The sequence below is a fragment of the Trichomonas vaginalis genome, chromosome V (assembly GCF_026262505.1).
Source record: "Trichomonas vaginalis G3 chromosome V, whole genome shotgun sequence".
Lineage (NCBI taxonomy): Eukaryota > Parabasalia > Trichomonadida > Trichomonadidae > Trichomonas > Trichomonas vaginalis.
In genome coordinates this window covers 8,834,274-8,862,073 of record NC_067207.1, presented here as the reverse complement: position 1 = coordinate 8,862,073, position 27,800 = coordinate 8,834,274, and the positions used below count along the sequence as shown (strand labels likewise).

Sequence of the window (27,800 nt, the reverse complement as noted above, 5' to 3'; positions counted from 1 at the left end):
TCGAAATGGGATATTCTCAATTGTAATCGATATTTTGCCTAACATAAGTGAAAATTACTGGAGCGAAATTATATTTCCTCGATGAATAACTGCCTAAATCTTTCTATTAATGTCATAATGAGAGTTACTAATCATACAGAATGTAGTGTTATATTAAGGGATAGTGAGATGTATTAATGCTAAAAAATGAGTAAATTTAAAATAATAAACTTTAAAATTACAATGATAAGAAAAAATCCGAACAAAAAATAGTCTAATATTCTTCTGGTGTTGTCTGTGGTTCACTAATTTCAGAAGATTCCTGAATACTGATGTATTCAGAGCGACGAGATTTGATAATAGGGCAAACTTCAACCTCCATAAATGGTGTGGAACGATTGAGGAGAAATCCAAGGGAAGTTGGATCACGTGACTTTCCTGTTATTTTCTCGGTCGCAGAAATGAAATTATCTGGAACAAGGCTAAACTCGCTTTGCTTATCTGTCTTCTTTACCACTCCTGCTATTTCCAAAATAGCAGCAACTTGATATAGCTTACAACGAGTAGTTTTTTCGCGTTCAGTATCCCTTGACAGGAATGCTGAAGCTTCGAGGATATTTATCGTTGTAGACTCAAGAGCAATAAAAAGAAGCAAAAACTCCTCAGTAATACGTTGGATGGAAATAGGTCCATCTGTGGGGAAGATTTCTTCTAGTGAAAAATTCTCCATGTAAACTCCACGTTCTTTAGCCATTCTATCAATTGCAGTTCTTACTTGGTCAAACCCTAACCAAATAAATGTATCGGCATCAACCTTGGGGCAACAGCCAATTGTTTCAAGGGTATTAACAACGTCGTAGAAACGACGTTGCCGAAAACCTAATTTGTCAGATGTCCTTTTAATGTTATATCGTGTTGAATTTGAAGATTGGCACATGTTGATGAAATTGATTGTAGCGTTTTTAAAAGGTGATTGTTTATCCTGTAACTTACCATTTCCTTTGGAGTCGCTTAAGTTATCAATTGGAGATTGAGCAGAAGCGAGCTCCATTCTCTGGCTTTTAATTATTGATAAGTTATCACAAAAAAAAATTCTAAGTTCACAATTCTTGAAAAATTTAGTGAATTATTATTGCTATCTTTTAGTGTTTTGGGGTCTAGATCATGAGTGGAACAACATTGTTTTAACAGCAAACATTTTACAAGAGCTTAAAATTGAAAGTGATAAATTGTGAGGCATGCTTCTGAGATTGAAAGGGTATTCAATTTGCTAATTCAATTTTCTATCATTCGGTAAACCAGTAATCATTTCGAATGTATATTAAAATCAATAAAGAGGCAGGAAAATAAAATTAAGAAGGAAGTTTTGGATTTGAAAATATAATTTTCAAAATATAAAAAATTTGTCTTTATTATCATGTTATTTTATCTTGTGTTATAGTAAATAATAAGAATACATTAATATTTTTGAAAAATAACTTTCCAACAGAAAAAGCAGAAACATTGTTTTGATTGAAAAATCAAAGAAAGTCATGAAAGTCATCGAATTACATTTACTGATATTAGTAGATGTGAGATATTTCTTAAAAAGTGAACTTAAATGAGAAAATTGGGCATATGCTTTGTATTCAGCCATTGGAAAGCGATACGCAAATGGATTAAGGTATATTCTCTCATGTATTGTGTAACAATTAGTTATAGAAGTCGGTTCCTTCAAATATATACTTAGAGACTGGAAATAAACTAATTTAAATACAATATGTTATTTTGTAGATTTTTTCGTGTTTTAGGAACTCCCATTAATTGGTAATTATGATATATTGGCCAAATTTGATTTTTATAGTTTTCTAGATTTGATTGTTTTAGGAAAATTGAGAATAATTCAGAATTACCCAAATACATCGATTGTCCTAGCAGTAAATATTATGATTCGAGAAAATAATATAAGGGGCCTTCTGAAAATGATGTAGACGATTTTGAAAGGAAATAAAATTATGAATATTTAATGCAATTTGCTATTAAAATTTTGATATAATAGCCATCAATATGAAATTAATACCTGAAGAATAAAGCTTTATTTTTTGTGATTCTTTGAAATTCGTGTTTTGAATTAGGTGAGCGGTTTTGAATATAAAGATAATAATTGGCTTATTAAACATAATGCAGCAGGATCGTCACGTTGTTCGAATTTGTTTATTTACTGGTTAAATTTTGAAAGATAGCTCACAAATTCATAATAATTTGAATTCAAATGCAAAAGATTTTATTAATTTGAGAAACAAATGTATTCTTCTGGATCTCTAAAGGATAATATCGCCTTAAAATAATTGAGACCAGATATTGAAAGAACCTCACTCACAATTCCACAAGATTTTATTTTACTGGCTTAATAATTGAATATTTTATCAACTCCGATTCCGATTCTCAACTAAAACCATGCTTCGTATTCAATTTTTTGTAAATTTCACTTTTGTAATCGATTTAAGCTATTTGTCGAAAAAAATATCCAAAACAATGAATTTAATAGATCTTCTTAACCGAAGATTTTATTACGGTTTCAAAAAAAAATTGAGATTTATTCAAAAATATTGATATAATATAAATAAGCTAACATGAAAAATTCGCTTTCAATTTAATTCAATTTATAAATTTTCTGTATTTCATTTAAATTTGTTATAATTTATTACAAATTTTATTGATTAGTTTATGATTAATTTCATTCAAATTTTTGAACAAACAATTTTAACTTTTAAAAAAAAATGATATCATCAAATGTATTAACATTCTAAACAGCTACGAAAATCCTAAGTATCGCTAATTTTTCTTTCAAATTTTCTTGCATTCGCACAAGTGCATTCCATTTCCCAATTATTATTCTTTTTATGTATTAATTAGGATCTTATCAGTGATATTTTAGAGCAAAATCTCGAATTCTACAATATTAAATCCAAAATTTTACCAACTTACACTCCCGCTGTATTATTGTATTCTTTACATATATCCGATGATTTCCCCTATGCCAATTAGTCATGATAGTTTTCTATGCTAAAACGAACAATTTCTCTCTTCATTTATTTTTGACCATCATAGAGTTGCGTTAAAGCCTAATTACCTTATGACGAAATACTTCAACGATGATAATAACGATGCTTCACATTAGAAATATTTTTATCAACTCCAAAAGTTCAATTTGATTCAACTGTTACCATCACTTTAAATGAGTAGTCCTTTTGTGTGCTCGCTTGGATCTTTTCTTGATCTAAAATGCTCCAAAAAAATTGAAAAATCTGAAAATCACTATTAAAATTACAAAATTTTAGATTATTTCAAGATTTTCGGATATTTTTTGGAATAGAATTTGCTCTAATTTTTAATCTATTTCTATCAACTATTAAATTTCAATGAAATTAATATTTTTAAAGTAACAATTTCTTCAAGTCTAGAAACCTCAAGAAATCTGAATGAACACATATAACTCTACAATAGGTCAAAACATAAAACGACTTAGGAACCTTAAGAAAAGATATTATTAAATGATCTTAATTTTTTCATAAATATTAAAGAGAGTTTGTTGTAACTGTCATTGTCTAAGTTCAGTAATATCAATAATCAATAATTCAATACATTAGTCATAAAAAAATAAAAAATAATTTTGAAATTTTTAATAAATATATCGTTAAACAATATAAATTTTAAATACTGTAGGAATTTACGTGAAATTGAAGCTTGAGTATGTGCTAAAGCTTTGTGAAAGTTTTTTTATTTAATATTTTTTGGGAATTAATGTAATTCTTCTGATAATTTCTTTGGCATAGATTCTATAGTTGAATATTCTTTGCAAAGAGATATTATCTTGTATATGAAATATGAACTGACATCAGAAAATTCTGAAAAAAACGGATCCCATTGTAAGATTATGGTCACTGTATTTGTGGCGTTGAACTCGGGCTATATTTTTGATTCATTCTGGAACAAAATTGCAAAATGTTCACTAAGTTCATTACTTGCTTTGGAATTAGAAGAGTTATGCTGTCAATCAAAAGATTTCTTTATTGCAATTACTTGCCGTCGTTTGATGAGGTGAATAGGTATTGATTATCAGTAAACTGCTTTGATTAAATTTGACTAGGAAAAAAAAAATAATGACTGACAGCAAAAGATCTGATCGACCCGAGTGTACAATAAGAACATGTGGTAAAATCCCCGTTACCCAACATTTATTCAGATGCAAAACATGCCATTTCGGTCCAAATGAAACAATGTGCGAAAATTGTGCAAATTTTTGCCATCGAAACCATGAACTTGTAGATTTAGGATATCATGTTGGATATTGCTGGTGTGGCTACGGATTTGATAAATCACATTGCTTTTTGGAGCACCCTGTCGAAAATGATATGAATATACCAGCACAATGCCCAAGACAATGCAATTTCCTCCATTCCGGAAAAGATAGTATACAAATGGAAATGTTCAACTGCGAACAGTGCCACTTAGTTGGTCCTAGAATTTCTTGCGAAGCCTGTTACTACATGTGCCACTGCGGTCATAGAGGTGTTTGTAAACACGGAAATAGTCATGGCTATTGTGACTGTGGTGATCCTTCACAAGATTTTCCTTGTAAAATTCGACCACCTACAAATCCACCAACACCAATTCCATTATGCACATTCCTATTATCAGGAAGCGATGAAATGAGCCAAAAAGCTTACATCTGCGAAACTTGCAAACTCTCGGGATATATCTGCAAAAACTGCGCTAATACATGCCATAGTGGGCACGTTATTAAATCTTGTGGCGTTGAATCATTTTCATGTTCCTGCGGATCTGCCAACGATGAAAGATTTTGTACTTGCAAATTAATGAGCAATATCGAACCCGCTCAATAAATTAGTGTTAGTAAATAAACGAGTTATATTATATTACGATATATTTCATTTCTAATCTAATTCAAAATTTGATAATATTTTGTTTCATATGAATTTATCATATTATTATATGTATTACAGCTGTTAAAAAAACCTATTCAGTTCTCACACCTCATGTAGTTATCATATGGTGCTTTAAATTTACTCATTTCTCTTATTTTATGATAACAAGGTAGAAACAACGTCACTTTTTTTCCCCAAAAACATCAAATGAGTACTGAACCAACTGATGAAGAGATTAAAGCTTTTATTAGGACTCTTCCAGTTGTATCCTTCCAATACAGAAATATTCTGAATTCATATTCAGAATACGTTTCGCATGATATTTATAATCCTCAAGAACCTATGAAATTAAACAAGAAATATTTTTCCAAAAAACCTAAAAAGGCACAAATGACACCAGGAACCTGGACAGAAGAGGAACTTGACGTTTTATTTAATGCAGTTAAAAAATTTGGTCAACAATGGAAAACAATATATAGAGAATACTCTATATTTTCTAAAAATGGCAAGAAAGTTTCGGATTTAACTAAAAAATTCAAAAACGTTTCAAATCTACCAAGATGGAAAGAACTCGATACTTAATAACTTCGAAATATATTTGTGTAGCATGATCACATGCTTTGCTTTATATATAAGCTGACTTTACTCGATTTTCCCGGAATATTAAGTAATATTTCCTTATTTACTCAAAATTTCTTGTTGTCACTCAACACAAATACTCGAAATTTGCTTTACTATCTACAAATGTTAGAAATCGAACAATTACAGACAATATTAGTTTTATATTCTTTTTGTTTTGTTAATTCATAAAAACTATCCTTAATTTGTTACATATTATTAAAAAACATAAACTTTTTTTGTTAATTTATTTCAAATAAACATCTAATAATTTATTTGTCAAAAAGTTCAAAGAAATTCGATTCAGATATTTCAGGATTTGTCAAAATAAGAGCATGGGCGATATCCTTAGTTGATATATTAGCATTCTGGAACTGTTTGACGAGATCATCTGATGGATGAATTTGAGATAACATCCAAGGTAACATTGCTACAGCTTTTTCTTTACCAATCCTTTCCTCGAAGATAACGAATGCTAAGAACATTGACATTCTTTCGATATCCAAGGTTTCATTGAAAATTACAGGTAAAATTTCCAAAATTGAGTCTTTAAACGCTGCGGAAGCTGCTTTTAGGGAGAAATCATCCCAGTCCATGCAGCCAATCAGCTTTCCTGCTTCTTCAAGGTTGTTAAGCTTGGCGGCAACGTATAAAGAATATTCTTTTTTCTCTGAAATTAATTCTAATTTTTGAGGGTTTGAAAGTGCCGATAAAAGTGACATAAATTCTGACGATGGAAGTGTCTTATATTGATTTCTGATTCTATCCACTGTAGAAGTTGTTGTTTCAGCTTTTTGTGGTTCTTTTTGGGCTAATCTTGGATGTTTGATAATTGCTTTCAATAATTCGTAATCTTCGCCATCTGGAATAGCTTCAAATATCTTTCTCTGACGCTCATCCAATATAAGTGGGCAGTGGCTGAATGGAAGGAATGGAATCGTTCCCAAAAGTGCTGCTCCAAAAATTTCAGGAGTTTTCTCTGTTTGCTCGAGAAGCTGCTGGACCAAACGATCTGTATCTGGATCTTTGATTGTTAAATGGATGTATTGAGCTAAACCGATTGGATCTCCTTCGCAAATATCATCCTTAAACAAAAGGAACTTACATGCTTCAGAAACGTGGGCCCACAAGTATGGAATCTTTGAAACAAGCTTGTATTCGCTTCTGAGGAAGTTAACAAGCTGAGTTGTTGAAGATGTGATACAATAACCTAAACCAATCATATCTTCTGTGCCATATTTCTTGTCTTTAAGTACTCTCTTGATATTTACTTCTGGAGTTGAAATTCTGCAGAAAGAAATACCAAATAAGGCAATAATACGTACAAGAGAGGATTGATCGGACGTGGCTGTCATAAGTTTCTTTTCATATCTATACGGTATTAATAATCCATTGGCAATGAGCATAGTAATAGCATAAACGGCTGCAAATCTTATATCTTCGTCTTTTGACTGTAAATGTTCTTCAAGTTCAGGTTCTTGTATATACGCTAGCTTGCCACCATAAATATCCTTGCCTGCATTGAAAATATCCTCGGCAAATTTCAGAATATTTTTCCTGTCATGGAAAGCATCAGGAAAAGCTCCGATTGCTGTAGCTATCATAAGCCTTCTGAATAATGTCTTCGGTTTCTTCATCTCGTTAAGAACTTTGACTTGTAACATGTCCGTTTTCGGATCTGCTGCTTCCCAAAGTTTCGGACGAAGATTGAGTAGCTGCGGATACTTAGATAATTTTTCTGGTGGTATCTGGAGTATCGCGAGTTCGACCAAAGGCCTGTTTTGTTTGGAGAGTTGTAATAAATGGTATTCCGCGGCCTCGCAATAGTCCGGATCCTTACTGGTTATTAATGTAGTGATGGCATTGTGAACTAATAATGGGTCTTCGTACTCTGTTTCCGTCGGAGTTAAGATGCATTTGTAATCTCTCCAAATAAAGCCACTGTGGAGGCCATCTTGGATTACGGCATTGGATAATGCCAGTAACAGATATTTATTAATGGAAGGATTAATGTTTGCGTCTAAAATTGATCTAATTTTAGGAAAAACTAAAGAAACAGCTCTGGCATTTCTTTCTGAGATTATCTGGAGGCCATAACATGCAGCAGAAATCAAATCTTGGTATTGTTTCTCTGGTTCGAGCTTGCAAAACTCACCAAGAAACAAATATACTAAATTTGGATTTTTAATCGCAGCCATTGCAAGAAGAGTGTATTTAATAGGGATTTCTTGGTTCAGTAATACTAATCTTGGACTAGAAATTGCTAAATCGTGAACTAATTTAGGATCATTTTCTGAAATTAAGCGTTTCATGACTTCTGGAGCACAACCGTGGTTAATTTTAACAGAGCGGACAAATCTTGGCGTATTGAGTGCTGATGTAGCTGGTTTGATCAACTGGATACGAAGTAAAGGTGGTAATTTGTCAATTGGTAATGAAATCTTACGATTGTCTTCGAATTTTGGTGCATTGCTATCAAGATTTTGTTCAATCCAATCTGCAAATGCTTTTGGCACATTGTAATCCGATTGATGAATAACCTGGATTAAAGTTAATGGATCTGGATTTGTAACAGCGATATCAATAGCTAATGATAAGAGTTTCTCGGATTTGCATCCATTTCCAATTAGCCAAGTGAAAAATAGGAGAAATTCCTGGTAAAATTGGTAAGAATTATTTGCTGGGATTTTTTCAAGGCAATTGACAACGAAATCCATATTTCCGCCTAACCCTAAGTATCTGAAGAGTAAATCATCGCGCATTAATATTTTTGATGGACCAGGAATCGAATTAAATAATAAAGTACATAATTCTTTAATATATAGATTTGTACTTGTTTGAATAAGAATGTATCCGCATAATGCGGGTGCTTTGTCTGTTGTAAGTAAATTAAATAGGAACTTTGCAGATTCTGATGGAGAAATTTTGCCCAAAAGAAGACCAACAAACGGTAGATAGTAATTTGGATCATTTTCTGACCCGATGATACGCTGAATAACTGTTTGTGCTTCTGGTTTGTCAGCAACCAATTGAAATCTCGAAAAACAAAAGTCAAAATATATCTTTCCGTGTGTAAGCAAATCTCCTAAACACTCCACATCTTCTTTAACGTTATCTGTAGGAATGTTCTTCGCTTTTTCCAGTAATTTTTGTAATGTTGAACTCATAAATGAATTTTTTTTTGAAGGATATTTTGACTAAGACATGGAAACGAACTCATCAACGTCGAAATTCTAAATATACTAATAAAGTCACATAAAATTTGCTTAAAAGATTTACATTTGTTTCTAAAAATTAAATTTTCAATATTATATTTTATAAAAATCAAAGACAAATCTGTATTAATTGCAATGCTCTGGCCTTAGGTAATTCATTGGTTAAAGATATTTGATGAAATTAAAAATATACAACATTTACATATAAATTCCAAAAAGAAAAAAGAAGAAAATGATAAATATATACAGAATAAAAACAGAGAAATAAATTAAATATCAATTCCAGAGTTTTTGAGGATTGCTTCGTACATAAATTGCTTTTCGATGCTTTCAGGGTTATCAGCACCCCAAATACCGTGAGCAATGACAGCATTATGTATGGATTTATCGAATTCATCAACAACTTTGAGAGATTTTCTTGGATCAGGATATAATACTTCTTGTAACAACTTCTGGAGCTTCAAGAAGTCTTTCTGTTTGACCAAATCATCGATTTGTGCTGATTTCATCTTCAAATTCAAGATCTGTGACTCTGAATCTGATAATGTAACTTTTTCGATGGATTTAACAGGTGTAGATATCTTGTATGATGGCATTGGATGTGCAGTCTTCAAGTAAACCTTCTCTTTGAAGGAAAGATAAAAATAAAATGTTGTTGGATTTTCTTGTTTGAGGGCTCTTATGTATATCTCTAAAATATGGATCTTGAAGATCTCTCTGATGATGGCTAATGCTGCTTCGCTAGGGTAAGGATTTGTGAGGTGGACAATTAGGTCGAAGTTGTCACTTTTTATGTAAAAGAAGTCAGAAATATTGAGTTGGTAAATTGGAGTTTCTATTGAATTGTCTTTGATTGAATTTGTCAATATCTGTGACAATTCCTTGTATAGACCATTCTCAATATATAAAGGTATGAGAGCGTTGGACAATTTCAAATGCAACCTCTGGACTTTCGTTGACAAATGAAGAGCCAAATTTGCCAATTTTATGAAACCGAAAGCGCAGAAATATTCAGAATTTGCGATTCCTCTGATATTTTCTTTGATGTAATTACTCTCTTCCATTCTTATTGAAGGCGTGATTTTCTCAAGAACATCTATAGCGTTCTTAAACACGTCTTTCGTGTAATAAGCGACTAATCCCATTGCTTGTATCACGGCCATTGTTGCTTCGTAATCCAAATCAAATGCTTCGAATTCATCTGACAGAGATAAAAGAGCTTTAACTCTTGCATCAGGTGAATGAGCGATTAGATTAGCAATTGTTTCTCTTGCTTCTATCCTTGCTGTTGCATCCTTCATTGTTGTTGACAAAACATTGATTGATTTGTTGAAATTCCTTACGATTTCTTCGAAAGGAGTTCCTGTAAATAAATCAACAACGCCGTTGAAAGGAGGACACAAATACAAAGCTCTTGCAGTCAAAGCGTTCATTATATGGTTGTTTCCAAGCTTATTCTGTTCCAACTGATATAATGAACACAAGTAGTTAATTCCTTTCTTTGTTGGCGTTGAAATTATGCATCTTACAACGTGTTTCAGATTTGATTCAGGAGAGAAAATCAAATCGAAATGGTTCTGTGCGAATTCATCCAACAACCTGAAATAGTGGGATTGCAATGACAAAGCAAGTATCACGTCTGAGAAAGGAACTAATATGGAATTGAAGATCTTCAAATTGGAAAATTGGCTGCACCATTTGATACAAATTGCTTGAGAACAAAATGACAATGCATCCCATTCGAAATCGGCAGGAATACTGAATATGGAGCCTTTTCGAGATCGCCATTGTCTCATGGAGTCTTCTTCATCGTTATCCTCGCTAACAGCTGTTTCTGTGTTCACTATCGAACACCTCAAAATTAATTCGGCAAAATTTGCAACTTTATCGTTAAATTCTTTGATTTCTACGTTGTACACGATAAAGATACAAACGGTGAGTGAGTAAATGATCTTGTGGCGCGTCATGTTAGTCATGTTGCCGACAATTTCAAGGAGAGGAACCATTCCTGTTGTTAATAGTAATTGTTCCTCGGGTTCGAAGGTAAGGAGCATGGAGAATATGTGCTTGAAGACCTCCTCGATAATGGGCTTCGAGGGATCAAGAGCTCTGAGGTGAGGAAGGATGACTTGGTTCAATAATGTATCGCCATTTTTCAAAGGAAGGCAGAAAAGGGTAAATGTCCTCGGAGTGAAGAAGTTCTGGAAGAAATTCTTGAAAAGAGAGGCATCGTATGGCTGCGAAACGTCTAATGATTTGAGATGATGCGAAACTATCGTAATTACGATATTTTTATCGACAAACTCAAAGATATCGCGCTCAAATATCGAAAAAGACTTGTTCAAGTCAAGGCCAACGTTCTGTTGTGCATCTCTGAATTGAGGGAAATACGAAGTAAGCTTGTAGAGGAGTTCTAAGAGGAGCTTCGTATGTGGCTTGTCAATGGCAAGCGATTTAACGAGGAGTTCAAAGAGTATCCACGAATAATGAAGATCTGATCGTTTTGTAGAGAAAGAATGCTCCGTATATTTGATCCAGGTCTTTATAAACATCGACGAGAAGTCCGTCATTCCTCTCAAAGCGAGATTTCGGACATAGTAAAGCATAAAATTCGTAGATCTCTCCTTTGGAAAGAGCTTTAGGAGCTTCAGGAACATCTTGAATGCTCCCTTCTTGCCTTCTTTGATGTTTTCAAGGAGGTTGTCCGTAATAACATAGACAATAGGGAGAATTTCGTTCAATCCGGGGAGAACGATCTCATTGTAGTTACCGCTGAAGATGGATTGGCATGTCTTTGAGTTTGTATATACGATAGAATTCAAAACTGTTGAAAATGTGAAACAATTTGTTTCTGTAGGCTTAACCGGGGTTCCATCGTAAGAAATACCAACTGTATGACGTCCATCTCCCAAGAATAGACCATTATTGAACAGTTTTATCGATGCTGTTCCTGAATCTTGAGATCTATCTTTAACTTCTCCTTTAACTACGGCATGGAAGAACTTGAAAACGAGTTCTGAGTCATTGTTGAGGTCAGGAGGTAACTGTAACTTAAAGGAATCGAAGAACTGTGGGTTTTCAACGTGATATTGGCAAAAACTTTTATATTCTGAGAAAACTGAACCGTTATGGACAACCTGTACTATACAATAAAGGTTTCTACCGCGCATTCCCGGTGGAAAAGTGAAGAAAGAGTTATGTAAACTGATATTTACGTGGTTTGTGTAATATTCGTACGGATACATGCCCTTTTGCTGGTAAGGAACCTTTGTAATTTTCAGTTTGACGCTTATTGGGAAGGTTTGTTCGTTTTCAAGTGGATATCTGAAATAATTTTCTAAAAATGAAACGCTAACTGTTGATGTTTTGATGAATTTCGTAAGTTCAAGTGTATTACCAGCAATAACTTGTGGAAGGGAGATCTCAGAAAAGCCAAAAATCGAGAAAATGTTCTTATGATTGATATTCAAACAAATTTCGTGAAGTTTATCAGTTGAAACGCCTGAAGGATTGAGGTAGTAATTATCAAAGTCCTCACCACCATCTTTATGAAGCAATCTTGTAAGGCAAACGATAATTTTAACAGAACTTGTTTTATCTACAGGAATATTAAAGACTGGGCTTGGAACAGGTATTGTATCCAAAAAGCAAGTGTCATTGTTGCATGGATATATGTAAGTTTCTGATATTTGTTCAAATGTTGTATCATCAAATAAAAATAAGGTAAAATAAAGCGGTTCAATTATTTTAAATTTGCACATTAAACTTTCGAAAGATATTGTGAAAGGAACGTATTGAAATGTTGGTAAAGAATAAGTTAATCTGATATCTTTAAAAGCGTGAACATCTGCTAAAGAAAGAATTGAAACGAGTGGTGCTGATTGCGCTAAAATTTCATCTAATGGTCGAGAATAGAGCTCATCTGATAAATTCTTGTCGAAAACAAACAACTGTGTATTTGGATTTGAACGAGCAATTGATTTTGGTCGAGAATTGTTAATGACATAGTTGATTATAAGAGGAGGGTTGTTGAAAAAATTGGCTGCTGGGCCGATAATGTTTGGAGGAATTTTTTCATTTTCCCAATATGATGGAACTTTAGCAATGGCTAAAGCTTTTCGCTCTAAATGAAGTCGGCGAAAATATTCTGCATTGTTTTTAACCATTTCTTGTATTTCTACATTCAAATCTACCTCTCCCATTTTTGACACTTTTTAAATGAAAAAAATTGAGTGGTGATTTTTATTAAATTCCTCAATACATAATCTTGTTCCGTTTTTCGATTAATTTTTTTTTCTCCTTTGAATAAAATTCGTCGTTGCATGATGGAATCAATGACAATTGAATCAACATGATACTTGTTTCGTTTGAATAATACTTTTGCATATACGATTCATATGTAAAACAGAAACGAAATAGAGCCAATTTGATTTTCAGAAAAGGTAACTAAACTCCTTTCGCCGATCCGATTTGCCCCATATTTAAAATATAGCTTGCATATGTAGAAGAAAAGCTAATTTTGAAGTACGCCCGAAATCCACCAACAGGATTTCGAGCTACTAAAAAGGTACTTTTAAATGTGATTTTTTTTTATAAAAAATTAAATTTATTTTAAGATCAGACTAAAAACTAATTTTATGGAAAATCTATATCGACAAATTTATTACTTATTGGGTATATAGATTTTTTGATTATGGCGATTATGTCTGATATGCTTCCAATAAGCCAAAACAGTGTTTTGGGAGTGATTAAATAAAAAAAATCCGGCGATGCTTTACGTGGCAAATGGTCGAATGGTTATTACCCCTTATTATTGGGTACCCGGGACGCTAGTTCGAAACTGATGCACTATATTTTTTTACAAAATGCGTTTATTAGGACAGGGTAAAGAAAGGTTGCCAATATAATATATTTAAATAAATACAACTAATCTAGCATAAAAAAACTATTGAATATTTGAATTCAATAAAAATTTATATAAAATACATGTAAAGCATAAATTACTATATAAACGTAGAATCTGAATATCATATCAGAAAATGTCGCAAATCTGACATTTACCCGACCAAATAGCAAAAATAATTGAATACTTTTCGCCAAAACCTTAAAAATCGATAAAAATATGAAATATAGATATTAAAGAGACTTTTTATATAATATTCATAAAGATTTTCCAAAAATATGATACCGCAAAATTAAAAAAGTGACGTCTTGAGTGGAGTCAAAGGTCGAAATTGCTAGCTAAATGTTTTTTAGCGAAATTGCGTATTGTACGTTTTTTTCGCAAAACGAAACCCTTATTACAAGATAATTAAAATATATGACCTCATTATAAATGAATTTTAACTCTAGATAATTGAGAAAGCTACAAATTGTTTCTAAATCTTGAAATTATTCGATGTCAATCTAATTTTTCTTGTTATAGCCTACTTCTATGGTGTACAGGTTGTCATAATTACTATTTTAAAGTGTAAAACATGCTTATATCAATCAGGACGTTAAAATGGAAAAGTACATACCAAGCAAATGTTTGGATTTATATGCGACAGCCTTTTTAATGGATGTGACAAAGCGTTTCAATATAGATTTTGATTAAAGCATAACTGCAAATTATAATTTGACTTTATATGTACCAATAATAATGGCAATTATGAGTTTTTTTATATAAATTATATCACACCGCTTCTAGTAATTTTTAGCTTAAGCATATCATCGGCTAATTTTCAAAAAAAAAGAAGGCGTCAAAAATTTTCTCAATCTTCAAGATTCTCTCTTTAACATTGTGATTATAGTACTATATGATTTATGTTTATACTCCTTATATGCTTTTCTTGAAAAAGAATATATAATAATTTGATGATCTCTAAAATAAATATTTCCAATCAATATATCAGGATATTATTCTTGTATTTCATAATTTTGATGATTGTTAATGGCTTTCCTCTATCTATAATTGTTGTGTATGAGTTATTCATTATTAATCTTTAAATCCTGAATTGAGTTTCTCAAGATTTAGTATCCCATATCACTTATCTATGTAATATATTTCAACCACAACATATTATATCGGTATTGATAAACTATAGACAATACTACAGATTGATTTCATTTACACAAACATATATACTGAAATGAGTATATGTACTAGTTTTTTGTGTCTAATCAATTCTAAAAGCTATATGTTTAAAGATGTTTTGACAAAGGATAAATAATTTAATTTTTATTTAATGCAATAGATTGTAAGAAACGGATAACTTTAGATTCATATTGTTCACAATAACCAAAAGTAGTAAAAGCAAGACACTAAAAAAATCGAAGTTCACAAATATGAGCTAAATCAGTAAAACACGTCGATGAAAAGAGTAGTATAAAAAATTTTTAGTCTATTTATTTTCATATTACAAGTTTCAACATGCAATGTTAAAATTGTAGTAGACATATGAGATCCTTGAACTTGTTAGTACTAAGTGCATGATAAAGTAAGCTTCAATTTTATACCAATATTGTAAATTGAATCAAATATACGGCATTATATTGATATATAATTCGTTTTATGATATAGCACTGATATGCTACTTGTACTGGATTGTACTATCGTGGTATTTAAGAGATTTTTCTCGATAATTCTGGATGATGATATAACTCTAGATTGTATTTGCCGATTTTCTCCAAACTATGTATTCTACATATGCATAATATGTATAGCCTGCAGCTGGAGTTTAAGGCCAAAATTTTGGTTAGAAGGGAGTGTCCGTATCTTTTGATTATTTTTTGACAGTTTACTAAAAATCTCTGACATCTCGAACTTATCTTGTCACTTTTCAGTCGTCCCCAATGGGGAAAAAACAACATGCTTACACCACGAAAAATAAGGGGATATTGTGACAACAAAACATTAGTACATATGACCCTAATAATACCCAAAAATCATTTTTTGTCTTTAAAACGATAGAATCAATTTGGCCGTAGTGAAGTCAATATCTCCTGGGAATTTGCATTCCCAGGATCAAGCTATGACGAACAGCATTATAACAGCAGCACTGAATTTTCAAGATCGAACAACTTAAACTACTTTGTTTCAAGTTGTTTTTTTCTTGAATTAAGTCCAAACGGTGCTGTTCGAATTTCAACATCAAGTAATGACGCTAAAACATATGCGACAACAAATAAATTCGAATCTTGTTCCTCCGGGTCACAAGAAGGAGGTTCTCTCTACTTTTACGACAAAGGTGAATTTGTTCAAACAAAAAATTCATTCATTAACTCAACAAATTCAAATGCTGGACCTTCGTTTTCCATACAAGTTTCAGAAATACCAAATTACAAAAATCATGCTAATGAAACTTTAGTTTCCAACTGCGGCAGTTCAGAACAAGACTGCTTGCTTACAACTTTCATGGTTAATGGCTTTATAATCATGAATGAATGCAATATTACACAAAATAGAGTCAAAAAACATAATGGAGGTTATAGAACAACATCAATTACCTCTGATTCATACATAACTTGTGTCAATGTCATTGAAAACAATCAAACATCCGGTGGACTTAATTTCCATGAAACATCTTTATCATATAGATCATTAATATTTAAAGTTACTTCATGTAATTATATAAGAAATAAAAGTCCAAGTGGTTATCTGATTACTTTTTGGTATTCTAATGCTTTCACGAGTTATTGTTGTATTCGTGAAAACAATATGAATTACATTTTTAATGTATATGAATGCACAATAACATTTGAAAATTCAACAACAGATAACACTACATATACAAGTAATTCACCAATATTTAAGAATACATTTATTTCGTTTGAAAACGATTGCCCTTATTTGATATTATCTACATTCAATAATTCCAGTCCAAAAAACGATGAAATCAAAGAAGGAAAAAATAAAGAAAGTAACGATTATGTTCAAAATCATATTCGATTTTTCTTTTTATTGATGACTATTAAATGATATAGTAGTAGAATATAAATTCATATTTAAACTAGTTTCTGTTTCGTAAGTGATTTCATAAGTTTTATGCAGCTCATTTGAACATGTTAAGAATTTTTCAGACATCATCTAATATTATAGAAATATAACATCAAAAATTGTTATCAATGAACCATTTATTACATAAGTTCATGCAGTATTCTTCCAATTGAGTTTTGTCTAAAGTTAGTTGAATTAATAATGAATTCCGCTAAAAAGCTCAAACACATGCTTACATTGCAAGAAGAAGTGAATCAGACATTAGAAGACATAATCCCCGGTTTCGACTTCTCATTCAATAACGGAGGTTACCTTGCAGGAGCAATTACCTCTGATTCCTACCTAACATGTGTCAATGTCATTGAAAACAATCAAACATTCTCTTATTTTAATCAGCAATCATCATCTGATTCATATAAATCATCAATATTCAAAGTTACTGCATGTAATTATATCAGAAATAAAGGTCTTTATACAAGTTCTCTGATCCATTCTATGCATTCTAATACTTTCATGAGTTATTGTTGTATTCGCGAAAATGCGATTTCTACGATTTTTGATGCACAAGATTGACAATTATTTTTGAAAATTCAACAACAGATAGCAATACATCAATGAGAGATTCTCCAGTATTTAGGAACACAAATATTTCATTTGAAAACAAATATTTCGAAATCAGATTTCGTCGATTCTTCCAAATACAAGTGTGGATATTCCGCTTCAAATAACAACGAAAATGAAGAAGGAAATAACGTTTATGCTCAAAATTATATTAATTTCTTCTTTTTATTCATTCATTCCAAAAAATTTAAAAATATAGTATAAAATGAATGTTTCTTCCCTTTACTATTTCACAATTTTAATAAAAAATGTTTGATATAAATAAATTAATTGAAATTTATAATTTTTATACTCTATATGTATATAAACTGGTAGACAATGAATTAAAACAGTATTATTCTTTAATATTTCTCGGGCTGAGGCGGAATAACGTCTAAAATTGTTAAAATATCTTTGTAAGTATTATAACTGAAGTCAATCTTTTCTATATTATGCGACATATCTTGGCCAGTCATTGTTTCAAACATTGCGAAAGAAAATGCGTCTTTGAAATTTTGATCTGCGTCTAAAAGCATTGCTAAGTCATTAACGCGTAAATTAACGAAGAAGTATATGACTGCATTCGTTTTCTTGAGTCCTGTATCGATAGATTGTAAAGTTGAATTAACAAGTTCAAATAATCGTTCTTGTTTGTCATTCATGCCGCGATCTGGTGTTACAGGTAGTCCACCAACCCATGTTTCGATTTCATTAAGTAAATCTCTGTAAGGTCCAACACGGACGTATTTTCCTTCAATTTCATCAGAAGAGAACTTCGTAAGCTTCTTCGGTGGCCTCATATCTGTAAACTTTTCGACAATAGGGCCAAGAGGAATTGGTGCAGGAACTGGATCTCCATCTTCTTCCTCTTCTGTAGCGAAATGCTTGAAGAATTTGTTGCGACATGCTGTACTGCAGAATACTGGATCCTTTGGAACAGCTTCTGTTAATTTAATATGATGATCACACTTTGGCCAACCACATAAATCTGAGCAGTTTCTTTCGATCATTAATTCTTTGAAAATCTGTTGATCTTGAAGTCGAGGATCATTAAATATCTCGTCTCTGACAATTGGTTCACAGAAATCAACAGCAAATTGCAAATTATCCATGGATTTTAGAAAAAAGTGACAAAATTTTGCACTTTTTCTCCAAAGTTACATTTAATTGTTTCCTTACTCAACTGCATTAAGGAGTTCCAAAACTCGTCAAAATAATACAAAGACAAATTTTTCTTTTTAAAAATTACTAATGTCCGAACAAGACGTTCATCCAAACAAATACAGCGAACTGCGTAGTATTTATAAATACTACATTGATTCATATATTGTGTTGTATCAGCTGAAAACGGAAAAAGAAGAAGATTTAAACTCTATTTACAAAATTATCAAAACAGAATTGATTGATACAAATAAATATTCCCCCAAAAGCATGATAAAAGACATTTTAAATATCATTCCGTATAATAATCGCTATGCAAAATCATATTTATCTCTTGCCAAACTTATATTTGATGGATATCATGTCAACGAGGTTAAAAATGTTGTGGTACTTTCAAGATTCATGTTTTATAAAGAATATAAAATTGAATTATACAAATCTGATGACTTCAAAAAATATAATTTGAAAAATCTCGATATTCATACAGAGAATACAATATACAGAGCTATTATGTATAATGACTTAGAAAGATTCATTTCATTCACAGAAATAGATGAATTTAGTAAATATCAAAGACTTCAAAGCAATTTATATCCAAGTTCATCCTGGGGATATTCATTACTTGAATTATGTTGTTATCATGGAGCTGTGGATTGTTTCAAGTTATTAAGAACAAAATTTAAGTCAGAAATAACTGAAGCATGTCTCAGATTTTCATTTTTAGGAGGAAATGCAGAGATAATGAGTGAATGTTTGAAATATCAAAAACCAGATTATAAATGCATGGAATATGCAATTATTTCACACAATATTGATTTTGTTACATTCTTGATGAATGAGTACAATATCAAGATTGTTTTAGATTATTGTGCAAAATATAATAATCTTGAAGCATTTTTAGTTTATTTCGATCAAACTAATGATTTTAACAACTGCGTTTTTTATTCACTGATTTTTAATATTCCATCCCTTTTGGAATACTTCCTTTCACATGGTGCAAATATCAATGGAAAAGAATATGGAAAAACCGCTCTCCATATTGCAGCACGACATAATAGTAAAGAAACAGTTGAATTTCTTATTTCACATGATGCAAATATCAATGAAAAAAATAAATATGGACAAACTGCTCTTCATAAAGCAGCAGAAAATAATAGTAAAGAAACAGCTGAAGTTCTCATTTCGCATGATGCAAATATTAATGAAAAAGATAAATATGGAAAAACCACTCTTCATCTTGCAGCACGGAATAATAGTAAAGAAATAGCCGAACATCTCATTTCGCATGGTGCAAATATTAATGAAAAAGATAAATATGGACAAACCGCCCTTCATCTTGCAACAGAATATAAAAGTAAAGAAACAACTGAAGTTCTCATTTCACATGGTGCAAATATCAATGAAAAAAGATGAAGATGAAGAAACAGCACTTCATCATGCAGCAAATGAAAACTATTCAAAAATTGCCGAAGTTCTCATTTCACACGGTGCAAATATCAATGAAAAAAATAAATATGGAAAAACCGCCCTTCATATTGCAACTGAATATAATAGTAAAGAAACATTTATAATATAAAATTCAAACAAATAATACTAATGAGTAAAATCATAATCAAATGACAAGTTTTGTTATAAATCTTCTTCAATCAAAAACAGAATCAAAGTAATCAAGATCTACTGGCTTTGAAAAAATATAATCCGGTAAAGGAATTGATGTTTGTTCTCTATTGTTGAAGTTTTCAATTTTTTGATAAAAAATGTCGCAAAATTCTGTGTATTTTTCATCATCAATCAGTTCTAGAGCAGATTCCATTAAACTTGCGAAATCTGTCGTATTAAAAAGTTCTAAAATCTCAACATAGTTAATATATTCGTGCTCATCTACATTTTTTAATAGAAATGGAACAACTTCTGGGTCAGCATTGAACATGTAGTTATTTCTTTCTGCAATACATGTGAAATGAAAGAAGAAATTGATGATTTTTTGACACAATTCAGAGTTATCACCATCAATCAGTTCAATCATTTGTTGAAAGTGGGAATACTTGAATATATGAAGAAAAATTGTTGGATTGTTCTCATGAATATTAAGAATTGTTTGATATAAATCAACAATTTCATATTTAATATGAAAATCAAGAGCTTGGGAGCAATAATCAATATATTGGCACATATCTTCTGTAAACAAAAGACAGAAGCCTGACATATCTTCAAAGTTAATACATTTGGTTATTAATCTTATAAAAAGCGAATTTGGCCATTTTGTATCAATTGATTTCATTTCCCTGTTGAATAAAACATTCAATATACTGTCAATCATTGAAAAAGCAATTGTGGGATTGTTTTCATTAATATTCTTCATTTCTTCGAAGAAACTTTGAGCATCATCCTCTTCAATAAAGAATATAAGTATATTTAAGATAATTTCTAGATTGTCAATGTTATTTAAGCAGTCATTTAGTTGAATTAAAAAATTTCGTGTTTTAAAAAACGAATAATCATCTGTTTCTTCAAACCTAGATTCTTTTATGAATGACCATATAAATGAAAGTATTCCTTGTAAATGAATTTGATGCTTTTCAATTATATATTGGAAAAAATTTAAATATATCGTGTTGTCTTCAATATCGTAATAATAGAATGATTCAAATATTGTACTCAAATAAATAAGACATTGATCGTAGTATGGAGTGCCTTCTGTTGAGGTAACAAAATTAATTATTTCGTTGTGAAGATTTTGATTATACAATCCTATTGCAATATTTCTATTATCAACTACAAGATTTGATATAAGCATTAAAATTGAGTGCTTGAGCGAAATTTCTGTTTCATTTGCAAATAACTGAGATAAAAGTAAATCAAAAAAGTCTTCTTGTACGAAAATCTCTCTGTTAATCTGTACTACAATATTGTTGAATAATTTGATTGTTTCGATAGAATTTAATCCATTTTGTATTAAATCGATTATTCTGTTCTCGAAAAACAGTTCGAAGTCATCCATGTTGGTTAGTAATTTCACAAGCTCTGGATTTACAGAAATGTAAGATTGAATTTTAATAATTTGATTATTAAACGTGTCAAAATCGATATCTGACCGCATAATATCAATCTCTTTAAGGAAAGAGGTCTCTAGTTCCTTATCATCATCTAATTGTTCGCCTTTAATATCGTCAGAAGGCTCTAATTTGAATTGCATTTCATAAAACTTTTTTTTGACAACAATCATCACTAAAACAGGATTGTGATTATTGTAATTAACAAAGAAGAGTTATAACTGTTAGTATTTGGCATAGCCTATCATCCCATTCCTATTTTCTGTTCATATCTAAAAGATTAAGCCATGAATCAAATTGAATTTGAAAAATATTTGAAATAATTATATAAATACACTATAGTTTATAACATTTTATTATGATTCGTTAACAGGGTATGGTATATCATCTGGTTCGTTTTCTATATCTTTTTTATCTGTATAATTAAGGTAACCTCTGCATTTTGGCGATCCACATAAGCAAACAATAGCTTTTTCTTTGGATTCGTACGGAAGATTATAATCATAAGTCAACTCTTCGAATGGCTCGATTTTCTTTTTTGCGAAAATTACAATATGGCGCTGTCCTCCTGCTTCAACAACACATGTTTTACAGTTCGGATCGCAGCTATGGTTAAGGAAACGAGCAATTCCTCCCTTATGAGTAGCATCAATATATAAATCGTCATCAAGTCTGAAAATATATGAGCCATGATTACCCTCTGTTTCGTAATATTTCTGTCTTGCTTCTGTAACAGATAATCTAACAAGTTCACCTGTATATTCCACGATTGGCTCGCCAGGAGCAAAATAACAAGCAGAGAAAACACCCCAGAGGTGAATACCACTCTTTTCAAATCGTAAATATTTTAATTGTGATCGGATACTCTGAAAATCTTTTGGATGAACAACGATTTTATCATCAAGATCACGACCAGAACAAATGAAACTAGGGAATTCTCTATCAGTTCTTAATTTATTAAATTTAATATACGCACATCCATAAGTTATGCTATTTTTTCTATTTATTTTGTTCTAAAATTCTAAATATTTTTTTTTCATAACATAAAATATGATGTCTAGTCTCATTTACATAACAACATGCCTTAGAATAGGTTTTTTATTCTTTTTGTCACTTTAAATTAAGAATAAAAAGATAATTTAAATTGAATATTTGCGATTATTCTCACTAATGCTGCTTCCTCTTTTATTAGGTAGACAACAAAAAGTTAGCCTTGGACTCCCATATCAGATTTTTGATTGGTTGCGTATATAATGAGCTGGGATTGATAGACGAAAACCCAGTGAGAAAATTTTTGACGCCAAAAAAGAATTTCAAATTTTAATCCAAATTCTTTTCTTAAAATTCACAATCAAATTACAGCTTATCTTTAATAGTCTTATTCATTCTATGCTTTTTTTTCGGCTCTATAAAAGTCATAAATTTTTCCATCATAAATTTGTTAGAAATTGGGTTACCATTGCCAAACATTTGGATAGAAAAAGCCCAATAAATTATACCCAAAGCATCCAAACATGAAGATATCATATAAGAAATATAGTTTAATTCAGTAATTCCCTAAAATCTAAAATGTTTAAGAACGTTTGTTCAATATCTTACAATCTAATTTACAGATTTAGCATATGTACTACGTATCAAATATACAATGTGATCTCTCAATAAGCTTAGAAGGTTAATTATTAAAATTAAATAAAATTCTACAATTAGCGAAAAATAATACGGCAGATAATATGCTTATAGGTAAAGAAATTCAAAGAGCATTCCTTAAATTTTTTCGAAATTTATCAAAACTCGAAGGTAAATCATCGAGTGATATGCGAAAAAAACTTTTTTATTCTATTAATGATAATAAATATATTAGCCATATTAAAACTTTTCATTTTTTAAAACTCATAGAAATACGTTTGATATTCTTCATTAAGAACATATAAAAACGAGTATAATTATCATAATCTGTTAATTTACAATATAAATGCTTTTCTGCTTGTAGTAAATATCAAATAAGAAAATAATAACATTATAAATTTTTCAAATAAGAATATATTATCTAGCATCTAAGCATGAAGATATTTAGAATTTGGATATCTAAATTCTGCTTAGATTACTTTCAAAATATAAGTCAATAATCTTTGATTTTATTAAACGCTAATATTGGATAGTATATTTTCACAATTTAATTGTAGTTAGATAAATGATAATTCATGTAACTCATTGATTTCGATCAAAAGTTATATTCACCTTGTTAAAAAAAAATATAAAAAAAACGGGTGTTTACTGATTTGAACATATTGCCTTTGAACCCCACGACATAACCAGTAGGCTAAACGTACAGTGATTTTTTTTATAAATTTTAGTATAAAATACTTCCCGCAGGGCATTTGTTTAATTATTTCACATTCTGATGACATAATTTTTAATATCATAGATAATGAAAGCGAAAAATATATAAAAATCGACAAACATGTTATAATGAATTGAGAGCTTTACGTGTCAAAAAACACATTTCATACTGATTTCTATAAAAGGTATCTTTATTATAGAAGTGTAAGCTATATCTGTTTGTTTTTTTATTATAACAAATTCAAAATTCTCTTATAAGGATTAGATGAAATCTGTATTACTAAATCATTAGCTAAATGAAGGTTCAAATAGAAAGTAAATATCAATTTCTATGATACTGAAACCAAATAGTTCTTTTAATAAAAGATAACACGCTGAAAATTATTGAGTATTTGCAAATCTCAAAAATCTATTGGTGAATTTGGCTCAACTTTTAAAATTATAACATCCATATCAAATCATAAAAGCAGACAAAAATTAAAGCCAAACCTATCGGCCAATTTTTTTTGATATTTTGATTTTTGAGGTATACTTTTAAAAGTGGATTTAAAGCACTGATGAAAAAACATTAACTTCTGTCGTTATGATTATTGATTTAGACAATAATGATTTTAATCTTTGATTATCAAAACACTAAAGTCATCTTTTTAACATTTGCTTGGTAGCATTAACTCAAGTCTAAAGTACTATTTTATGTGGCACTCTTAGAATTTTTGTATTCATTGTACACGCTGAAATAGTACTATTAAAGTTATGGCGGACTTTCAAAAAATAGTTTGGTCACCTTTTTTTCAGATCAAAATTCTAAACTGATTTTGAATTTTATTGCTATAATGTTGCATACACATTGATCAAATATGTAATTCGTTATAGTTATCCATAACCAACAGTTTAAAAATTTTGAATAAAATTTTCAATCAGAAATGAAGTAACTAACAATAAGTTTGAATTTTTTTGGGCCCATCTTGTTTTGGATTGAATTAATAACTTTTCTAAAAAAAAATTAATTTAGAAAAACACAAAATTTGATTTTTATAATATAATAGAAAACAAATAGTTCCTTACAGAAATCTTAATAGAAAATTAAAAAAAAAAGATATATTAATAAAATTTTTGAATAAATAGTTTTTGGACACAAATTAGGATTTACTTAGACTTGATTCCATTGCAATATTGTGTCCAAACGTCTTCAGCTAGCACAGCAATCGTTGTTACGTCTAATGGAGGAATATTTTGAAGAAATTCTAATATTTCATTGAAATTATGACCAATTAAACATGACTTCACCTCAATTAAGTGAGCAGAAGCCATTGCCATAGCATATTCAAGAACATTCACTTTTTTGAGTAAAAACTTATCCCAAATATGGAATAAACTTTCTCCTGTGTATATCTGTGTGAATAAAAGCGTTACCCAAGGGAAAGCAAATTGTAATGGATCAATTTCGAGATTATTGAATAAAGTATACAAATCTTTATCGTAGAAGTATATCATTTTGTTAATAACTTTGAATCTGCCATTCACTGATTCGAAATCTTGTTCCATTGTGAATAAATCACCGAGTCCGGTCCCTGTTACGAGATTTTGGAATAAAAAGAATGTTATACTCTCTGATAAGTCATCGTCACCTCCTAGAACGCGATTTGCTTTAAGAACTATTTCATATAATGGTAAAACAATTTCGTTAAATCCTTGAGTATATGAGTAAGCAGAATTGAGATTTGAAAATAAGTATAGTATTCGCTGTATTCTTTTTGCGTACATAGAAACTTCTTCTTCATTTTTTGCGATACCGCAATCAATAAAAGCTTTATTTGGCATTCTAATCACGTCGCCGTATATTTGTGTCATAATACTATCATTTTTGAGACCAAAATCTTTAACAGTCTTTTCGCTACTAAAATCTTTTTCGAGCCAGTCAAATGTATCAGGAAAATATATCTTAACCCACTTGAAATACTGTTCAAATCGTGTTTTTATTGTTGATTCCCACTTCGAACGATCATTTGGAAGCAAGTGAAGTAAAAATTGCCATAAATAATATCTAATTCTCGGATCTGTTGTTCTGATTCCTTGGGCGGCAAAGTCTCTGACTACACCATCATTAATAATTCCAGAAGACTCATCAATAAGCAGACTTTTTGCCAACATCAAAGATCTTTTTTATAAATTCGGAAAAAGTGTAAACTATTATCGGATCAACAATTTAGGGATATAATTTTCTTATAGTTAATCTCTCATATGTCTAAATTGCAAATATCACACTATAAAAACATCTATCTCGCTAAAATTCAAAATCGAATTCTTTCTGGATTTGATTTAATCCTTCGTAGATCATGAATATACTTAAGAAGTTAAAAATATCAATAATGGTATACTATATATCTCATAATTCCAAATAAACGAAATATTGAATTTCGATTTCAAAATGTTCTTATGGCATTAATAGTCATACCAAACTTAGATGATATGATTAGAATAATAAATAACAAAATCAACGAGTGATGTTTCTAAGGGGATGTAACTATCGGACCCATAATTTTATCTACAATGAATTTACAGGATAGTGAAATATCCTCCTGGAAGAAGGAGTTTTTAGACGATCCGAAAAATTCTTGGTTCTGCGATGTCCCGGATGATTTTATCAAAGATAAATTCAATTTATGGGGCTTAGATACAAACCCACCTCCAAATCTTAAAAATATTATTTCCGGAATATCAAAATCTGATTACACACATTACTTCACAATATGTACAAATATAATTACTGGCCAGAATAGCTTGGCATCCGTTACTAAATCTCTGCAAAATAACGTTCTACGTGTTCTACCTTTCGTATATGGTATGATCCATGCGAGATTCGTTATAACACCAGGTGGTATATCCCAATTGTCGGAGAAGTTTTCCCGCCACACATTTGGAGTTTGTCCTAGAATTAACTGCGAAAGGGAGCCATTACTACCAATAGGCTCATCAAGTACTCCTGGAGAAAGCATGGTCAGTGGCTTTTGTCCTTGCTGCCGAAAAGTTTATACACCTCGTCCAGTTATTGAAATAGATGGCGCTTTCTTTGGGCCTAATGCTGCTCACATACTTGTTGACCACTTGAAAATATTGAATTATCATATGAATTTCAGGCCATTTGTACGCGAAGCGTGCGGCTTCAAGGTATATGATGAGAAACAATTCAAAGAGAATAGACAATAGATTTATAAATAAAGACAACTGTTTTTTTTATCAGCTTGAAACCATGAGATAAAGATAATTCTCATTTTTCTAATCATCATGCTTTATAGGGCTCTTACAGTTAATAAAGTTATACCTGAATTATTCATATAGTTGATAATCTTGGATTTGAAAGTTGATATAATTTTTTTTCAGAATTAGTGTTATTTCTTAAAATTTGCTGCTTTACAATATAAACAAGATGATGCGTGTCATAGAAATACCGATATAATTAGAATAAATGTTATTCAAAAGATAGTACCGAATAAAATGTGACAAAAGGATCGTTTATCAAATTTTTTCAATTTCCAAAAATAAATTCCCAATCAAGCGAAACACTTATTAACCCTGATCATCAAAAAAGACCAATGTCACAACGATTCGCATTTGTTAGTAATGCTCAATCGACTCCATCTAAACATTGCCCTGTATGCAATTTCACAGGGCGTGGATGGCAAAAATTTCCAAAACCTTCAACATGTGGTAAAGTATCAGCCGGATTACTTGCTTTTTGCTGCTGTTGTTGCTTACCTTTTTGTTGTGATTGTTCAATCAAATGGGAGTGGATGTGTCCAGCTTGCCACCATCTACATTCAGAGGATGATGTTGGGAGTGATGAAGCTTTGTAATTCAAAATGTATTTTTTTCTTATAATTATTTTTGTTTGTTTGTAATATACTAAAATAATGAATTTTCAATACGA

The 27,800-nt window shown here is 30.8% G+C and overlaps 10 protein-coding genes and 1 pseudogene across 11 annotated transcripts; 4 read left to right on the top strand and 7 right to left on the bottom strand.

Annotated features, from left to right (window-relative positions):
* Positions 1–253: 253 nt before the first annotated feature.
* On the bottom strand, positions 254–1,668 carry TVAGG3_0302750 (E2F TDP 2 family; the record flags this gene model as incomplete). Its single annotated transcript, XM_001581007.2, has 1 exon — positions 254–1,030. The coding sequence occupies one exon, from the start codon at positions 1,028–1,030 to the stop codon at positions 254–256; it is 777 nt and encodes a 258-aa protein (XP_001581057.1).
* A 2,441-nt stretch (positions 1,669–4,109) lies between these two features.
* On the top strand, positions 4,110–4,888 carry TVAGG3_0302740 (perineurial glial growth protein family; the record flags this gene model as incomplete). Its single annotated transcript, XM_001581006.1, has 1 exon — positions 4,122–4,865. One exon carries the CDS (start codon positions 4,122–4,124, stop codon positions 4,863–4,865), a length of 744 nt encoding a protein of 247 aa, XP_001581056.1.
* Positions 4,889–5,758: 870 nt separating this feature from the next.
* On the bottom strand, positions 5,759–8,692 carry TVAGG3_0302730 (armadillo (ARM) repeat-containing protein family; the record flags this gene model as incomplete). Its single annotated transcript, XM_001581005.1, has 1 exon — positions 5,798–8,692. The coding sequence occupies one exon, from the start codon at positions 8,690–8,692 to the stop codon at positions 5,798–5,800; it is 2,895 nt and encodes a 964-aa protein (XP_001581055.1).
* A 309-nt stretch (positions 8,693–9,001) lies between these two features.
* On the bottom strand, positions 9,002–12,947 carry TVAGG3_0302720 (memory T cell proliferation; the record flags this gene model as incomplete). The annotated part of the gene is made up of 1 exon (XM_001581004.1): positions 9,010–12,942. The coding sequence occupies one exon, from the start codon at positions 12,940–12,942 to the stop codon at positions 9,010–9,012; it is 3,933 nt and encodes a 1,310-aa protein (XP_001581054.1).
* A 2,047-nt stretch (positions 12,948–14,994) lies between these two features.
* On the bottom strand, positions 14,995–18,430 carry TVAGG3_0302710 (Rtr1/RPAP2 family; the record flags this gene model as incomplete). Its single annotated transcript, XM_001297353.1, has 1 exon — positions 17,681–18,430. One exon carries the CDS (start codon positions 18,428–18,430, stop codon positions 17,681–17,683), a length of 750 nt encoding a protein of 249 aa, XP_001297354.1.
* A 139-nt stretch (positions 18,431–18,569) lies between these two features.
* On the top strand, positions 18,570–19,652 carry TVAGG3_0302700 (protein of unknown function (DUF3447); the record flags this gene model as incomplete). Its single annotated transcript, XM_001297352.1, has 1 exon — positions 18,570–19,652. A coding segment is annotated over one exon (1,083 nt), but the record flags the coding sequence as incomplete, so codon positions are not given.
* Positions 19,653–20,121: 469 nt separating this feature from the next.
* On the bottom strand, positions 20,122–20,505 carry TVAGG3_0302690 (uncharacterized protein; the record flags this gene model as incomplete). Its single annotated transcript, XM_001581002.1, has 1 exon — positions 20,122–20,505. One exon carries the CDS (start codon positions 20,503–20,505, stop codon positions 20,122–20,124), a length of 384 nt encoding a protein of 127 aa, XP_001581052.1.
* Positions 20,506–21,866: 1,361 nt separating this feature from the next.
* Positions 21,867–22,827, bottom strand: TVAGG3_0302680 (annotated as a pseudogene). Its single transcript has one exon — positions 21,889–22,433. A coding segment is annotated over exon 1 (545 nt).
* A 2,057-nt stretch (positions 22,828–24,884) lies between these two features.
* Positions 24,885–26,035, bottom strand: TVAGG3_0302670 (regulation of vesicle fusion; the record flags this gene model as incomplete). The annotated part of the gene is made up of 1 exon (XM_001581001.2): positions 25,019–26,023. The coding sequence occupies one exon, from the start codon at positions 26,021–26,023 to the stop codon at positions 25,019–25,021; it is 1,005 nt and encodes a 334-aa protein (XP_001581051.1).
* A 387-nt stretch (positions 26,036–26,422) lies between these two features.
* On the top strand, positions 26,423–27,079 carry TVAGG3_0302660 (protein kinase regulator protein; the record flags this gene model as incomplete). The annotated part of the gene is made up of 1 exon (XM_001581000.1): positions 26,423–27,079. One exon carries the CDS (start codon positions 26,423–26,425, stop codon positions 27,077–27,079), a length of 657 nt encoding a protein of 218 aa, XP_001581050.1.
* Positions 27,080–27,392: 313 nt separating this feature from the next.
* Positions 27,393–27,759, top strand: TVAGG3_0302650 (uncharacterized protein; the record flags this gene model as incomplete). The annotated part of the gene is made up of 1 exon (XM_001580999.1): positions 27,466–27,726. One exon carries the CDS (start codon positions 27,466–27,468, stop codon positions 27,724–27,726), a length of 261 nt encoding a protein of 86 aa, XP_001581049.1.
* Positions 27,760–27,800: the final 41 nt, after the last annotated feature.